This window comes from Lepidochelys olivacea (genome assembly GCF_965140295.1).
Source record: "Lepidochelys olivacea isolate rLepOli2 genome assembly, chromosome: 1".
Classification (NCBI taxonomy): domain Eukaryota; kingdom Metazoa; phylum Chordata; order Testudines; family Cheloniidae; genus Lepidochelys; species Lepidochelys olivacea.
Window position 1 is genome coordinate 188,855,895 of NC_140411.1, and position 18,818 is coordinate 188,874,712.

The 18,818-nt window shown below is 42.4% G+C and overlaps 1 protein-coding gene across 2 annotated transcripts in view; it reads left to right on the forward strand.

Annotated features, from left to right (window-relative positions):
- POU2F1 (POU class 2 homeobox 1) overlaps window positions 1-18,818 on the forward strand; it is a gene marked incomplete at its 5' end in the record, with an annotated part of 168,353 nt that overhangs the window by 79,217 nt on the left and 70,318 nt on the right. Inside the window, 2 exons of one of the 2 annotated variants that reach the window (XM_084650544.1) lie at window positions 2,750-2,797; window positions 8,808-8,873. In XM_084650544.1, coding sequence (XP_084506670.1) covers window positions 2,770-2,797; window positions 8,808-8,873 — 94 coding nt within the window. Of the gene's footprint in view, window positions 1-2,749; window positions 2,798-8,807; window positions 8,874-18,818 lie in introns of those variants that run through there. The other variant, XM_084650543.1, reaches the window with a different exon arrangement.

Consider the following 18,818-nt stretch of genomic DNA (forward strand, 5'->3'; position numbering starts at 1 on the left):
ATGATCTTAACTGGCCCATAATTTTGAAGCCGTAAATTCTACGGTACCCCACTCCAAATCTCATCGCACTCAGGCTTTCAGTCCTCTCCCAAAATCTTAGTAAACAGAAGATATTAGTAATGTGCCATAAAGGTAACTGGTTCTGGCTATTTTGAATTAAGATTCCGTTCTTGTGTGAAAGGGAAGGTTACTTTCACAGTAACAAAATTATCACTGGAGAATGGAGAGGTTTAGTGGAGACAGTTTAGAAGGAAAGATGAGTTCTGTTTTTGACATTTAGTTTGAGGAGGAGATAACTGAGGGCATGTTTTAACAAGTAAGTTAACACAAGGTTACAGCTCAAGTATTGTTATCTTGACCCCTTGAACCTACACACAAACCCTTTGTGTGTGGTGGTAGTAATGCAGGTTGGCTAGCACAACTGGGAATATAGGGCAGACCTTGAGTGACCCTCCCTTGTCAACTGCCAACGTGTCATATCTGTAGCATGGACACAGCTAGCCTGTGACACAACAACTGAGGGGCACTAATCTTCCAGTGCCGTCCCACAGTATGACAGGTACCCAACCCCTTGGTCTTTTCTTGTCATCTACTTATTCCCTGTTTACTGACCTGGAGTCTTAGCATTCATTCCCCTTTTCACATGCAGCTTCCAGTATCAGCACTTGAACTCATCTGTCTCTGATACGGAGCTCCATTCTTTGAGAATGGTCCCAAAGAGGGCATCTCACTGTGCTGTCAGCTGGCCAGAGGCTAGTAGGCACCAGGAATGGCTTGCTTTAATGAGTTGCTGGTGTCATGCCATTTCTGCCCAGGATCCCCAGATGGAGAGTTCTCCCACAATATATGGCAAAAACATTCATAGAATAGTGCCATTTACTGAAACTCTCTGAACCATGGGATTTTCCCCCCAGAAGTCTTAGTGCTATATAGGAACAAGTAGAGCACCACTGTTATAGCAACCCATCTAGCACTCAACTGTTACTTTGTAGTGTGGATGCTGTCTGTTATGATTCTGAGTTGTGGGCTTACCATGAGAGGTAGGCAGAGATGTGAGACTGAACAGAAGGAGAGGTCCAGAGTGAAAATAAATTTGAGTCAATAGTACGGGAATTGGAAATCTTTTTTTCCTTTGGTGTGAAGGGGTGGGATTTGAATTCCACTTCATAAAGGAGAGAGAAGAGCAACTAGTTAAAGAAGTACCTTTCCCTCTGCAAATTCATATACAGTTGTACCTTAAGGTGGCCACGACTGCATTCATCCAGTATTGGCCATAGCTTCATTTATTCCTGAATAGAAAATGGGCTGCTGAGTTTTCACATCCAGGCTATGCATTTATCCCTTGAACCATGGAAACATATCTTGTTCTTGCTGTCTTGGAAATGGGATTTTGTATGTTATATCAGAGATTTTATTTAATAGAGCTGGTGTAAAATTGTGGTTCTCTGGTATGTTCATTCTGTGAACCACTTTGTAAGAAATATCCTTTCATGGACCACAACCACTCCCAATCTCCACTGCCTCTTTGCTGGGTCTCAAAATGTTTAATTCCACAGACTGCTGGGCAAGATTCTGCCAACCATTGGTGGTCCAAAGACCACAACCCTTATCTCAAGTATCCCCCTCCTGGAATCCGAGCTCCAGAGTAAGCTTTATTTAGCTCTCAGGTTACACTTGTAGAAGGGATTAGTAGTTTTTACTTGGAAATGATTTGAAAGTTTAAAAATTATTTGCAACATCACATGGGATAGATTAATGGGTGTCAAATGTTACACAATACTGGACATATACACTGTTAATCTAGCGTTGCAAAGCAATTAGCAGATAATGAATCACCAGGCTTTTTTGACCATTTAAAAAGAAGTGTGCTGATTCTCTGCCCCAATATTGCCTTCTGTTTTTGAGTGGGACTGTCTCGTGACAGTTTGTATTAACATTTGGAAAACACCAGGTTTACATCTCTGTGTTCAGCTCCTACCTTGCTAATTGTTTTCTTGGACTATTTGGATGGTATAGAAAGCTTTTTCCAAATCCCCTTTATTACTGAAGTTATTGTTGCCAGCAGGAATAAGATTAAAGGTGCTAAAGTCTGTAGAGTTGTTTCTAATTTGTATGTGTCATTTCAGTGGCATTTTAACAGAACTCTCTCCCTCCCTCCCTCCCTCCCTCCCTGCTCCATGAGTACTGTGCTTGAGTTAGGTCCGAGAAGCCAAGCTATTGGAAGAAATTTCATTTTGTTCCCTAATTATTATGCTGGCACTTGGGAGATAATTTTTCCCTTCATGCACTGCCAATTAATATGCAAATGAGCTGATAAATATTTATACCATGATTTAAATTATGCAGGGAACGCTTTCAGTGTACTCTGCAAATGAATTGTTCATGGACTTCAAAGTGCTGGCTGCTGTGCTAACGAGGGGAGATTTGCATAAGGCCCTAATCAGGCGCATACTGATTAAGCTTCATTATGGAAACTGCCAGCTGCAATCTTTGTTTCTGTTTTATTACAAAAAGGGGAACTTTTCACGCTTCAGTCGCCTTGACAATGTCAGACACAGCTAGTAGGAGAGACTAAAACTCCACAGAGCAACTGAAGTTTCCCTGTTCAGTTGAAGATTGCTATGGTGTAACTGAAGTTGTATTTCTCCCCCTCACCCCCATTCCCTTTCTTGTTCTGTTGAGAGCAGTAGCATAAATTTGTTAGAAATAGTCTTCCCCCTCTTTATTTCTTTCCTTGGACTATCTGAGCCTGTAGAGGATTTCACAGCAATGCTGGACTGCAGTGACTACGTTCTAGGTGGGTACCAGCTCTGCTCTTTCTTATAAGCGTTTAATATGGAAATAGAGGGTGAGAGATTGACTATGCATGGCGGCTTAATCTCATATGCAGGGTCTGCAGAAGGCATTTTAAAGGTGAAGCTCGCCAGTGAATCAACAGCAAGTGCCACCCTGCTATTCCAGTTTTTTCCTGGTTCAGGAGAATTCTGCTCTTCGGTTTGGGTGATATTTAATACAGTTAAAGTTTTAATACAGTTAAAGTTACAGTTTTTGGTTTGGGGATTTTATTCTGAGAAGCATTTGACTTCTGACAGACATTAAGACTTAAGACTTGAATTACAGATCCATATACTCTTTTTTTTTAGTATTTTTAAAAACAAAACAATTCCAATTTCAAACCACTTACTCATATCAACTCTTCACATAACGTATATGTTGTGTGTGTATATATGTTTTTCTGACATAATAGCAAGGTTTCTTCTTGTGTAATGGAAAATAGGGTGGAGGTCACAGTTGCCATTGATGCTGATGCAGGCTATGCTTAAGGTACTGGGATAACGTATTTCCATTAGCAGCCTGTCAGTCCTGTGCTCATATTTCTTCCCTCTTCTATATTTTAAAAGTTATTTGTAATAATTGTTTATTGGTTTTGCAGTAGGTAATGTGGTGCTTTCAGAGCTCTGAATTCCACACATGGAGCCTAAGAGTATTTCCTTTTTGTTTCTATAATAAAAGATATAACTGGACCATCGTTAGTCTGATGTTTGTTTTTTAAGCAGACATCTGAACATGCATATTTCCAGATATGCAGCAATTACATGTGAATCTTTGACTTAAACTTGCAAGTGACCCATTTGGTGTTTTGCTGGCATTGAGGAATCCCTGTGAGCTGTGTTTCCCAGGGAATTATTTATGCTGGTTCTGATGGAGTATTGGGCCGGTTTCCCTTGAATGGGTGAGGGGAAACAGTGTGTAAAATTCTATATTAAGATGATTTTACATGTACACATAGCTTAATTTGCAATTTAGCTATCACTCCAGTCTTGTCCATTCTCTGCTTTTTAGTTTTTTCTGAATACCTTTTGAAATATCAGAGGGGCAGTGAAAGCCTGGCACAGTAGTGCTGTGTTTCACACTCAAATTCTGCTATCAGAGTAACAAGAATGAATGTAAAAGCTCCTCTGAGTTTGATTTCAGTCATGCACCTGCTGCTTTCGATCCTTCCTTCTGTGCTTGAGGTTTGTTTTTAGGTGGTATTGACAGAAATTTGCAGCCCAGCCTTTATTTAAAACTCGAGAAAAGTCTAAAGGGGAAAAAGGTGTTGGAGGGAAAGAAGGCGTTAACACCCTTATTTTTTTAATAGCAAAAGAAAATTATTTTGAGTATCTACAAAACAAATCAATTACATTATTGTAGGTCTTTGTGCCCTACAGAGAAGTGCCCTACAGATTTTGTTCATAACAGTATTGTGCTACAGATGTATGCAATGGAAACACGATAGAGTGCTTGACCCTTTCTGTGCAAAATAAACATAGAACATCACCTTCCACACACACATCAAGCTGGTGAAGTAGTAATGAAGGTTTATCCTTCCTTGGGTTCAAAGCAGTTCTGACAGGAAGTTTCTACAGTGGGTTTATCTCTTTACTTGTGATGGTGTTTGGGATTTGATGGAAGACAGAACATTGCAAATATGTTGCTACCAGAGGTGAATCTTAATAGTAAAATATTCTTACTGCAAGCACATTTTACTACCTGCCTAAATTCCCCATATACATCTAACACTAAACAACAACTAAAAATCTCTTTCTGAAGCCTTGATTTCCCAGTGCAGTCTGGCAAAAACTATTCTTGTTGCCCTGTGGAATGGTATTTGCAGCTTTATTAAAGACAAACTACTGATCATCCAGTAGGTGTGGAGCAAAATATTTTCAAAGGTTTGCTGCATGAGCCTTTTGTCAAAAGAGAGGGAGAACGTCCACTATATTTTGCAGTGCTCTGTACCCAATTTATTTTCTTCAATAGCTTCAATAATAACAATTTATTCATAATAACGTGCCGTTAGAGGCCCCAATCGGGATCAGGGCCCCAGTGCTTTAGTCTCTGTAATGAAGCCCTGTGGGAAGCACAGTGCTATTTTCTTCATGCAGAGGCTCAATCCTTTTTCAAAGTCTGGACCACAGTTTAACAGAGAAATGATCTTATGGCCTCTGCCCCTTCCACTTGTGATCATGCTGACCAACTTCTTTCCCATTCATGAACTCATAACATCCCCTGTATTCAGGGCTTGAAAAACTTACCCAAAACCTACTAGCCCAAGGCTGCCACTAGGCTGAAATACACTGGTATCCCAAGTCTTCTTGCTTCGTCATCTACAGGTCATGCATTCATCATTACGTGGATCAAGTCTCCAGTCTCTTGCTGGCTAAAATCAGAGCCTGCAATTAATGCCAGTTGCCACTTCCAATGCTTTCCCTCAACAAATTTAGTGCTGGGTGGTGCCCCATCCAAGTAAATCCATGTATGCTGGTCCTACACGCAGACCCTTCTGCGAGAGGTGGGCAGGACGGGGAGCATACAAACAGCTCTTTGCTATGGTGTCAGTGAACGGAAACTGACACTAGTTCTCCCTGGGGAGTTACAGCCTTGAGGAGCCAGGCCCCAGCCAATTTAAAGACCAGTGGCAGTAGACCCTCTCCTGGCCACCTAGCTGAGGGCTGTTTTATTGGGATGGAGATCTTGTTGACAGTACTTCAACAAGTTGATGGCTGTATGGATGGGAAGGGGCTTAAAGGAACCCTCCAATCACATCCCATAGATCAGTGGTGAGCGAACTTTTTGGCCTTAGGGCTACATCTGGGAATAGAAATTGTATGGTGGGTCATGAATGCTCACAAAATTTGGGTTGGGGTGTGGGATGGGTTGAGGGCTCTCGTTTGGGCTGTGGGCCAGAAATGAGGAGTTCAGGGTGCAGGAGGGGCTCCGGGCTGGGGAGTAGACTGTTGGGGGGGGTGAGGAGTTTGGGGTATAGGAGGGTGCTCTGGCTGGGACTGAGGGGTTCGGCAGGCAGGAGGGGAATCAGGGATGGGGCAGGGGGTTGGGGTGCAGGAAGGGGTCCAGGCTCTGGCTGGGTGTGCAGGCTCTGGGGTGGGGCTGGGGATGAGGGGCTTGGGGTGCAGGAGCGTGCTCCGGGCTGGGATCGAGGGGTTCGGAGGGAGGGAGGGGTATCAGAACTGGGGTGTGGGGAGAGGCTCAGGGGTGCAGGCTCTGGGCGGCGCTTACCTCAAGCGGCTCCCGGAAGCACTGGCATGTCCCTTCTCCATTGGAGCACTGGAGGGGGCCATTGGAGTGGGGCCACTGGAGCATGTAGGAGCCAGAGAGGGGCCATGCTGCTACTTCTGGGAGCCATGTGGAGCGGCCCCTGACCCTGCTCCCTGACTGGAGTGCTGGAGGGGGGCCATGCTGTCGCTTCCGAGATCTGCGTGGAGCGGCCCCCGACCCTGCTCCCTGTCTGGAGTGCCAGAGAAGGGCAAGTCCCAGACCCCGCTCCCCAGCAGGAGCTTGAGGGCCGGCTTAAAACAGCTGGTGGGTTAGATCCAGCCTGCGGGCTGTAGTTTGTCCACCCCTGCCATAGACCCTTCTACTGGGATAGTTGACTAAATAGCCCTCTGCTGGAGTGTTTTCTCTCCTCATGCCCATTACGGCAAAAGTGGGACTGACCTATTCCTGTTTCAAGAGATGGGGGATGGTGCAAGACACAATCTCACCTACTCAAGGTCCCTACTCCTTGACAGTGGCAGGCAGGCCTCTCCTGGATTCTCTAAGAGGCAGTGACACCTCCCACACACTTCAGTGACATTGGCCGTGGATGTGTCGGCCAGCTCAGGCAGACATCAGCGTATCCATTACAGTTGGCTCACATTTGAAAGGTTTAATCTTAGCCATACAGGCTAAAATATTCTCTTCCCTTCTGCCCCCAACAAACAAACAAACGAATCAACATTGAGATTCTTAAAAACTGGTGTCCCTCACTTGGGAAAGGTTCCTACTTGTTATAGGTGACTGGATTTTTCAAGCCATACCTAAGTGAACTACATCTGTTATTTACATGGAAAAGTTACATCAGGAAAGTTATTGATGTATTTTTAACTGAATTCATGACTTTTGACTTAAACAAACAAACTACTCACTCACTCTTTTTTGGTCTTCACCTGACTTCCTCCTTCCTATCTCTTCCCCTCCATCCCTGCATATGCTTCTCTGCTGCCTGGTCTGCTTGTTTTCCTTTCTCCCCACACAAGCTTTCCTGTGGCTGGTTCCCTTCTTTCCCACTTAGCTGGACATGCTGTCCGGCTCTGATCATTCTTTCTCTTGCGCCTCTTGGCATGCCTTTCCTTTCTTTTGCTGGTTGTCATTTTCAGTACCAGTGATGGTTGTGGTATCTGAGGGTGGCTCCAGTTTCCTCTGCTATTTAGTAGCTGATATGAGGAGAGACAGGCTGGCTTCTTTTCATTGTTTCCAGCTGCTTTTTCAGTCCACTAGGCAACAAAGATCCTGGATGCCTATAGAAGCAACTGGAACAAGCTAGAGCAGGTAATGACAGTGGTCAGCCCTGTGCAGACCATTGATCATTGGATCAGAGTTTTGAAACTGCTGCTTTAATGAAAACCAATTACAGGAGCAACCCTCTTAACACCCATCAAAAGAACACCCTGCATCAAAAGTTTTATGCTGAGCTAATTGAGAGCTGAGCTATGTTTTATGCTGAGCTAATGGAAGATGTTTGAGGATTTGTCTGTTTTTTCTCTGTACAAATTATTCTGTTTAACCCCTTGACATAGTCTGTCTTGTCTTGTGTCTATGGTAATGTGAGATGCTGCGGTTACCAGCAAGACATGAGAAGGCCTGAGTTAGAGTTGATACTGTGCTGACAACAGCTGTTAGATACTCGAAACTGTATTCTCTCCCTGCCACCTGGGAAGGCTCTCTGCATTCACTATATTTAAGCTTGGCAGGATCAGATTTTTATTGATAAATATCAGTAAATGTAAATTTCACCGTACACACAAACTGATGAAAAAATATTTCCATTGATAGTAGTTGAAATTTACAGATAGGCAAGGTAAGAAAAATGCTGCTTGAGAACTTACTTGAGCTTGATTTTAAGGATATTTACTTTTTATGTTTTGATGTGATGTTCACAAATTGTGCTTAAATAATTATAAAGCTTTAACTTTTTCAGTCTCAATATCTAGTGTCATTAAATAATTGTCTGACCCCTTCTGAAAGCTCCCCCCATAATATCTGAAACTGAAAATTTAAATTAATAAAAATAAAAAAGCTTTATAATAAACCTATGTTATTTGTCAAAGTTATAAAACAAAATTAAAAATCAAATTCTGCCAAGCCTAGCCATATTAAACTGATAAACTTGCAAATTAGGAGAACACACTTGGAGATTGAGCCACAGGGAGGCTGGAAAGAGACCATAAAAAATAATTTAACACTGATGACATTCCTATCAAGTAAAAATGCAGGACTAGATAAATGATATTTCTCCTTGTGATGTCTGAATTTCCTTATTTATGAAAAACAAAATACATTTAGACATAGCATAAGCCAGTATTTTTGAATCTATAAATTGCTGCTTTTTTCACCAGACCTTTGCTTTTATAATTTTCACAGTATTGGGCACCTTTGACCTGTTGAATCCTTTCTGTTATTCTCTCAGCATTGTCTTGTTTTGTGTGTGTGGCTGCTGAGGTTTAAAACAATGGCCCAGTCCATGATGGGAAGACTCACCATTGCATCCTTTGGGTTCTGCCCCAGCTCAGGGACATAGACTAGATAAGTACTTGAAATTCCTTCCAGCCCTACATTTCTGTGCTCCCATCCCTGATCATCATCATTGTATGCGAGATGTATGCCATTCAGGCTTGTAATATTTTATACATAGTTTGTTAGAAAAGACAACATCAGTATTTTCCACTTTTATTACTTTATATCTCTTTACCTCTCTTTTAATGCAGACTCAAGAATGAACAATCCGTCAGAAACCAGTAAAGCACCAATGGAGAGTGGGGATGGGAACACAGGTAAGAAATGAACATTTAGCCTTCTGGGAGAATTGAATGGCTTTAAAAGGGAGAATCTCCTTTATTTGTGTATAAATACGTGGGCTGTTTTGTGTACATTTCTTACGGTTTTTTTAGTCTTCGGGTGTGTCTACACTGCAGTTAGACACCTGCGGCTGGCCTGTGCCAGCTGACTCAGGCTCGCGGAGCTCAGGCTGAAGGGCTGTTTAACTGTGGTGTAGATGTGTGGGTTTGAGCTGCGGACTGAGCTCTGGGACCCTGTGAGGTGGGAGAGTTCCAGATTTCGGGCGGCAGCCCAAGCCCACACATCTACACCACAGTTGAACAGCCCTTTAGCCCAAGTCTGCGGCATGGACTAGCCACGGGTGTCTCATTGCAGTGTAGTCATATCCTTAGGGACTACTGCTTGCCATTTAATATATTAACTACAGTATATTTAACTGTTCATTTATGCAAATCTTTGTCTCCTCACACACAATAAAATTTTTTTTCCCATTCTTGCAACATGTCACCTCTATAGAGAGCTAGGGTTGCTGAAGAGAGCTGATGTAGACTTTGACACCTATTAGGTTCTTCTCTGTTTCCCTAATACCACAATCCTACGACACTTTTATATAAGAGTTCCCTAAAGACCTGTAGGTGATGGAGAGTAAAGATTTCATTATGTATTTTTAAAATTGTATTAAAAACATAATTCATGTTTATACCTTTAGTTAAATTTTAAAAAATACTATTTTGTGCTACTAGTTCCTTTCTAGATGCCATTTAATATACTAATTCTTTTTGGAAACAAGGAGTAGAAATGAGAACTCTAATGAAAAAGTAAATAGGATGAAATAGGAGTTAGCCTCTCTCTGCAGACAAGTCCAGGTTATGAGTTAGAGGAAATTTTAATTGTAAGAAGTCATTTCTCTAAAAGCAATGAGAAGTCTGGGTTCACTGTGTGGGATGAACAATAATTCTTTCACTTCACTTTCCTCAGTAACAATAATAAGAGTATTCTTCCTTTATTTTAACTCTAGGAACTGTAATGAACCTGGCAATTTGCAGCATTTTATGTTGTTGATTCGCTCCATGTTCTTTGTGCAGGGCTTTAATAACAATACATCTAAGGACAATTGAGTGTTCCTTGTACTAATCCAAGGTTGATGGATGTTTTCCTGTCAATAGGTGGAGCCAGTCAAATTTTTTCAGCTCATTCACATCTGTTCCCTGCTACTGCCTTTTCAGTTTTTGTAATGTCTACAGTAGTGGCAATGCCAAGAGTGAGGGCTTGTCCACACTGGCAATTTACAGCGCTGCAACTTTCTCGCTCAGGGGTGTGAAAAAACACTCCCCTGAGCGCAGCAAGTTTCAGCACTGTAAAGCAGCACTGTAAACAGTACACCAGCGCTGGGAGTCGTGCCCCTCGTGGAGGTGGAGTTTTTTTGTTTTGTTTTGTTTTTTTTTGGAGCGCTGGGAGAATCTCTCCCAGTGCTCTGCCATGACTGCACAAGCCATGTTAAAGCGCTGCCACGACTGCACTTTAACATTGCCAGTGTAGACTAGCCCTGAGTCTTAAGGGTTTTGTTTTTCTGTATATAAAAATAATCCATTATGAATTTAAAAGACTCTCCTGTGTGGTTTAAAAGTTCAGACCCTTTCAGATCCTCTCAAGTGGCCCTACTTTGGAACTGTGTCGGCTTTCTCAGGAGGACAGTGATTCTAACTCTTCCTTTCTCCTCCAGAATCACTGAAGCTGGAGGTGTGTGAAAGCCCTGAGGAAAATTTGGTTTCTACTTTAGGCACAGCAGCTTCCTGCCTATAGCACAGCCTCAGTAGGAACAGAATACAGAAGTGTGGTGGATAAGATACACTGAAGGGAATGCACTGCCATCTGGCAGTGTATTCAATGTGACTTTATGCTATAAACAATTATCATGCCACTTTTTGACTAAAGTATGTAGCCAAAGAGGATTACATGGGCTGGTCTTCCTCTCATATATAGCTGTTTCAGCAATACCCTAGCTCAGTTGTAGAACAGGCAGAGGTAAATAGGTGATCAGTTCTGGAGCGCTTAGATCCTAAAGTAACCTGCTGATTTATGCAACAACATAGGGCTATAATTTCTGTGACTTCCTCATTTATGTTCCCTAATGGTGGGAATCACTGTATTGTATGAGGCTGAACTTTTAGATTTTGCAGTGGCATGTGTTTGGATTTTTATAAGTATAATCTCTAGTAAATTAAAATATTCCCTGGGCTGTTCATTTTAGGCTCATAATTTATAAACTCAGTAGGCAAGATGACAGAACTCAGAATTTTGGAGGGCTCTCTGTATTTATTGTATTAGGTCTCATTGTTTTTATGCTCACAAACCAGTGAAGCTAATAATAAGTAACATTTATGAACCATTCCTTCCAGGTTCAAACACCTTACAGGCAGCTGGCAGATGTTAATCTCCGAGAATTTTATTTGTGTCACTTTCAGGCTAAAAGAAGCTACAAACTCTGCTGGTTTCCCAGTGATGCTTGTAACTCAGATGAGTCTCTCATGTATACACCGCCAGCAGATCTCTTAACCACAATGAATCATTGCTTTTTTTCTCTCTTTGAATCATCTGTGTATCAAAATTCTATGAACTGATGGAGCTTGTAAATTTTATGACAGAAATAGCTAAGGTGTATGGAATTTACATTTGGCAGAGATTGTAACTTCAGAAAAAATGCAATCATGGTTGGTAAAGTTAACATACCTTGCAAGTTCTATGAGACTAGTAGCTAAGGTTCATTGAAGTTAGAGAAATATTGTAGTTAGAAATTAGACAAATTACAGTTCATGATACTTTAAACCTTTGGAACTTAAGTCAGATCCCCTGCAGAGACTATAGTCTCAACAGAATGTATAAAATAGATTACACCTTTTGGGGATCTCATGCAGGTTAGTGTCAGCAATGTGCCCAAATGGGACGGTAACTTTTAGTAGGGATCTCATACAGGTTTCTCAGGCACAAAAGGAGCTAGTTGCTGCTGAAGTCATGGAACTTGTGATGGTCACTTGCTCTCTGACTAGGACTCATCCCTACTCTAAACAAGACTCTGCAAACTTCTTCTCAACGCCCGCTTCTTAACCCCAGTCTTGTCCAGGAAGGCCAACTGGATGTCCCCTGGAGGCACTGAAGGATAGAAAGAATAGCAAGCCTCTGGACATCTCTCCAAACCTCTATCCAGGCACCTAATGGTAAATTGGGACTCTTTTTGTCCTATAAAGAGTGAGAGTATGGCATAAAATTTACCTGAGGTCTTCAGTACAATTTACTGCTTTAACTAATGCCCTTAATTTCCCAACGTCTGCTCTTTTGAAATACAAAATCAGAGTTGATAACTTGGTTTTGATTATCCTTCCATTTAATTTAAATTGAATCAACTCCTGATCACTCATTCCAAAGCTATTTCCTATGACCAGTCCTGGTGGTTTTGTTTTTTGATTTGGGTTTTTTTGCAGTGTAGACATGTGCAGTCAAGCACATTAGACCTAGGGCACCCTGGATTTATGTGGCATTTTCCCCAGCCCCATGTCCACTGCCACTTTTCACACACACTGACCAAGATGGCATGGAGTCATTGAGAGTTTGACCCCCACGCACCATAGGACGTGTGGTTGGAGAGATAGGATAGTAACTGCTATTGTTCAGAAGAATTGGGCCCCATGTCTACTGTCTTTAAGCAGCATGAGTTTTCCATGTTTAGCTCCTAAGCACAGTAGGAGTTGGGACTCTCTGATCCCTTCATGCCCCTTCTAGTCTCTTGAGCTTCAAAATCCATGCCAGCTGCAGTCTCATTTCACCAGCTCTCTCATGAACTTCTTGAGGTTCACAGAAGCAGAGCCCCACTTCTAGCACCTTAGGAGCAAGGTCCTGTGTACTCTACAAACTGGATTTAAAATCTAAGGCGAGCCCCTCTCGACCCTCTACGCCACCCCACCCTCTCTTTCTGTGGCAAATTGGAAATTCAGTAGTAGAGTCAAGTAAGGTCCTAGTGTTCTTCCCAAAAACAAAACTGTGTCCTAAGGGTAGGAGAAACAAAAGTCCATACCCTAGTTTTAAAGAGTTCTTCCAGTTTTTATTTGAATAGGACTAAGGCATTTAGAAAGTTAGTAAGACTTTCTGTAGCCTTTTGAGGATCGCTATCAAGAAAATGCCATTTCTGCTCTGCACCTATCTAAATGGAGTAAGCCATGCTTTGAGACATTAGATATTAGCTAGGGAGTCAGTACCTAAGAGTCTTGGCACTCACTCTACCAGAGCTTCAGGCAACATTAATGGGATGCCTCCATAATGATTTCATCTTAGAAATCTGTAAGGTTGCTATCTGGAGTCCTGTATACACATTTACACAGCAGTTCTCTCCTAACATGGAATCTTGATTTGATGCTTTCTTTGGGAGGGGACAGTTAATTAGAATGCCTCATCCCACCTTCCTGGGAATATATTGCTAGGTAGAACCTCACAAGAGGGAATATGCAAGATGATACCTTGAAGGAAGAAAAAATGCTTTGTTTAGTTACAATAGTGGTTTGTCAGGAGTGTTTCCTGTATATATTCACACTTACCTAACCACCTTCTCCTCTTCCTTGGAGCTCTACTCTCATAGGATTGTGTGGTTTAGTGGAAAGAACTGAAACATTTGGGGATGCCTTACATCCTTTACTGGGGAGCCGCTATCTACCATCTGCAAAGATGGCTGCAGTCCCCCATTGTTTCCAGTGGGACTGAACCAGGTTGCCCTCAAAGTGACTGCTCACTGCTGTCATAAGGTAGAGAGGGTGACTATGGACTTTTTGTTGAGCACATGTAGACCGGTCTGTTCCCAAAGAAAAATAGAACTTGCATACGATTTGAATAATCTGTAATTCATCTTTAACCAGGTTTATACATTCTAAACAAAGATATTTTATATATACACACATTGACAAATCTATTAATCTTGCTACATTATCAAGTAAGCTTAATCATTTATGCAACACCTCACATAAAGCATAACCAGGCAGCAAAGTGGGATAACTCTGCTGGATTTCCAAATATAAGACTGAGGTCTGGTCATTTTATAACACCCTTTTAATAAGTTATATTTATGAAGCTTTGGAACAAAGGAGTCAGTGAGATTGGTGTTTTTTTCTAAAAAATATGTGCTATAGAATTTATTTTCGGGAAGTTCTGTGGCCTGTGTTATAACAGGAGGTCCGACTAGATGATCACACCTGGTCCCTTCTGGCCTTGGAATCTGTGTCCATCGTCCAGGCTGGAGGTGAAGGCACTTTGCTGTAATTGCTACAAAGAAATTATGCTCAGGAAATTGTGTTGTCTGATATGCATAGAGCATTCAGAAATTGTGGAGGGATTTGTATTTTAAGAAACTAAAGCCAAACACTCATGCCTTATAGACTTGTAAGAATTCTGAAAACAGATCTGAAATTTCAAAGGTCAGCTGAGTGCAGTTTTTAGATGGTCATATAAGGATATGGGGAATTTTCTCTACCACCCTTCCCTCCCAGAGGGAAAACTGAACAAACATGAAGGTTAAAAGGCAGGGTAGACCTCAGGCTTATTCCAGTCTAGACTGTTTGACAAACAGGAAAGTTCTGGTTTAGAGGTCTATCAGAGGTCCTTGAAGAAAGGTTTGAAGAAAAGAGCAGGTGAGCATTAAAAATAAGTTCATTTTGTTGCTGTTGTACTAGTTGTTTTGAAGGCCATGCTTAATGTTAGTAACATAAATTAAGGCTTAATCCAAAGTCCTTCGAGTCTATAGAAAGACTGTCATCAGACCCCTAGTCTTTAAACTTCATAGCTCATTGAAGTAAATTATTTCAGAGGGGTAAAATTTTAATATTTTAAATTGTCTCAGAGGCCTTTGAACATAACACACTTTTTTAATTGCTACCACTGTTTGGCCAGAAATTGTTTTCTGATTCATGCTTTCCATGGTAACTCTGCAGTGGGGAGTACTGTAAAAGCTTTGTTACGTTTGAATAAATGTTTTAAATTTGTAGAAAAGAGAAAAATTGCAAAATCCATAATCTTCTTGCAACTACAATTTTCCAGTGTTCCTGGATGCTAGTCTACTATATCTGTGTATTATAAGAGAGATGCAAGTAGAGGGGAGACAGCATATTCGGTGTCTAGAGCATGAGAAGAGAATCAGAAGTCCTGATTCTATAAATGAACTGCTGCGTAATCTTAGGCTACTTTCTGTATCTAAGTTTTTCCTATCTCTAAAAGAGTGATTGTATTTGTACACCTTTTGTAAAACTTTTCCTTCTATTGAAAGGCACTAAACAGATGCATAGTATAATTATCAATATTCCTGGTATAAGTCTCTTCAATATCCACCAATGATCTTTCACTGCTAACTCTGGGAATATCTGAGTGACTGCCATTCATGTCTCGTATGGTGGTTTGATTAATGCAGCAATGTATGTGATGGAGGGAATAGATCAATCTGTTGTTCAACTTTGAAGATGGTGCCAAAGTGGCCGAAGACCACAATGACGACCTCGGCTTTATAGAGGTAGATTCCCTGCCTGGTGAGCCCTGGGCACAGTCCTTGGAGGACTTCTTAGAGGAGTTTTGTGGTCTTCCTTTTAGAGGTCCTGGAGGTTTGGGGCTCTGATATAGTGGAGACTGGTGTACAGTCCCTTGGCCTGGATCAGAAGTCAGGCTTGGCGAGCTCTCTCCATCATGAGAAGATGAAGTTCTATCTCTGTTTTTTCTGGCTCTGGACTTCAGTGCCAGACAGAAGGTATGCTTCTTGGCAACGTGCATTACCTGAGGCAATGGATGCAGTGGGAGTGCCTATCACTTACCGGATCGCCTCCCTGTACAACAGACTTTTGAAGCCGGGAGAACTGGGCAGAACCTCCCAGTGAACAAGAACTACTATCTAGTATCTATATATGAGAATTTTTAAAATTTTTTTAAAACTAGAAAGCTAAAATTACTGGTACTTACTATTTGTAGTAGCATTACTCTAACTACTAGAATAAGAAATGAGGACAACATTGAGGAAGTCTCAACGGGTACAACTGTCAGAGCTCTGTCTCAGGCCGAGGTGGCTGAGAAGGAACCGAGGACAGTTCGCCCATGCAGTGCTGTTCCTTGGGCTCACGAGGTAGGGAAATCTACCTCTTAAAAAGTCAAGGTTGTCAGTGTCTTCAGCCACTTTGGCACAATCTGTTCTTCAGTCAAGTACCCGTGAGGCTGCTGGTTCCTCAGGTACCCAGGATACTGCTAGACTGAGAGACTGCAAAGCTTCAGGCCCGGAGAGATAATTGGTACAGTTGGCAGACTGAGGCAGCAAGGAAAGCTCTTCCTCTGCTTCCTTGGTACCAAAGAAGCTGGCTTGGGCTCCGACCACACTCCCCTCAGAGTGCTGGAGACCCACGGAACCATCAGTGCCTTCGACCATCATCACCTCGATGCAGACCACGGACTTGAACCAATAACACACTCAGTACCCCAGGAGTTCTGTTTTCCCCGGGACCTGGCTGTATCTGAGACATCTAGTTCTCTGCTGTTTGGCTCTGATGTGCTGTCAGTACTAAGAACGTCGATCTCCTGAAGTTCATCCGGTACCAATGGTTTCACTTCAGATCTCTGCAGGTGCCCCACCATTCCAGAGTGATTTATAAGAAGAGGATTCCAATGAAGACCTTGCCTCTGTGTCTCAAATATTAATTCAGGGTTCTCCTCATCACACCTATGGAGGCCCCTTTCCGGAAGTGTCTGAAACTATAACTACTTGTGGCACAAAATGCTATCACCATCTCCTTTGAGGAGCAGAAAGCTAGAGCCAATGAGGAAGTCTCTCCTGTGGCCAGCATCTCATTTTCAACTCTGGATGAAGCTGTCATGCCTCCTCCGCCATCCTGGGCAGATGATTTTAAGCAGTTCCAGGATCTGGTCAAGAAAATTGCTGACTCCTTACAGATCTCTCTTGAGGAGCTTAAAGAACCTCATCATAAGCTGCTTAATATCCTCCATTCACCCTCATTTACCTGCATAGCTTTTCCCATAAACAAAGCCCTTCTGGACCCAGCAAAGATCATCTGGCACACTCCAGCTACTATTCTGCCTATGTGCAAGAGAGCAGATAAGAAATATTATGTCCCAGCAAAGGACTCCAAATTTTTATTTTCTCATCCCTCACCTAACTCTTTGGTACTCAACGCAGTTAATGAATGTGGAAGGTAGCACAAGTGTCTGGACCTACTGGGTAGGAAATCTTATTCCTCAGCTTCCTTACAATTTAGAATCGGCAATTACCACATACTAGTGGCAAAATTTTATCATGTAAACTACACCAAACTGAACTCTTTTGTTGACCGCTTACTGGCAGAACACAGGGAGCAATTCCAGGCTCTTATTACAGAGGGACAATTACTTGCCTGGGCATCTCTATAAGCCTGTGTCGATGCCGCTGATATTGCCTCCCATTCGATCACTACAGCAGTAGTTATGAAAAGGGCTTCCTCATTCCAGCTCTCTGGATTTCCAAAAAAGGTCCAGAATACAGTGGGGGACCTTCCTTTTGATGGGTCTGAGTTGGTTTTGGACAACATGGATGAATCTCTGCAAATGTTAAAGGACTCTAGGGCTGCCTTGCATTTTATTGGTATCTATATACACACACCTACAAAAGGAAGCTCAGCAAGTCCCAGATGGCTCTGAGAGCCTACTCTGCTCAATTTCATATCTCCCAGGAGCCATGTGAACTGCATCAAAAGAGACCCAGATTCCAGAGAAGGAAATCGTCCACTTCTCAGCCTTGCATCTTTCCATCTCCAAGCAGCAATTTTGATGGGCTAGTCGAGGGCCCAAATTACCGTCATCCTCATCTGCACCAATCCACCTGCCTTCTTCCCTTTGGCAATAGCCGTTACCACTTCTGGCAGGCTTGGGAGACAATCACTGTAGATAAGTGGGTTTTGGAGATCATCTCCACAGGATACACCATCTACTTTACTACGTTTCCACCTACAAATCCCCCTTCCCTGTCCCTCTTTAGGGACCCCTCTCACAAGACCTTGCTTCATCAAGAAATAGATTCTTATGCATGAAAGCTATAGAACCAGTCCCCCCGCAGCACAGAGGGCAGGGGGGTTATTCAGGGTATTTCCTGATACCAAAAAAGAGTGGAGTTAGGAGACCCATCCTAGATTTGAGGCTACTCAACACCTATGTGAAGACACAAAAATTCAAAATGGTGACTCTTGCAGCGATAATAGAGCAAGGGGGTTGGTTCTTAGCCCTCAATCTTCAAGATGCATATTTCCATATTGTGATCCTTCTTATCCCACAAACAATATCTATGTTTCACTGTTGATCAGGGCCACTTTCAATACCAAGTGCTCCCCTTTGGCCTGTCATCTGCTCTGAGGATCTTTAGAAAGTCATGTCAGTAGTAGCAGCACAGCACAGCTCAACAGGAAAGGTAGTATTCCCTTACCTGGACAATTGGCTGCTGAAAGGCCGCTCCTTGAAACTGATGCCTCGGGCAACTTCTGAGGCCACAGATTTCTTCCTCGAATTGGCCTTCAATTAAACTTTCAAAAATCCACTCTGACCCCTGTGCAAAACTTAGGGTAAATAAGGGCACATCTTGATTCAGTAACAGCAAGAGCCTACCTTCCTCTGCACAGATTTGTGGCTCTTTCTAGCATAGCCAACACAATTCAGCTCAGTCCCCAAACTCTGATAAAGAACTGTCTTCAGCTGCTGGGGCACATGGCAGCCAGCACCTTCATCATAGAACATGCAAGACTCTGAATGTGCTGCCTTCCAGTGTGGCTCAGAACTGTTTATTCACCAGACACAGTTTAAATATGCTTCTTTGCATACCCACCTGCATAAAACAATCCCTCAGCTGATGGAAAGACTATCACAACGTGTGTGCAAAAGTCCCATTCGTG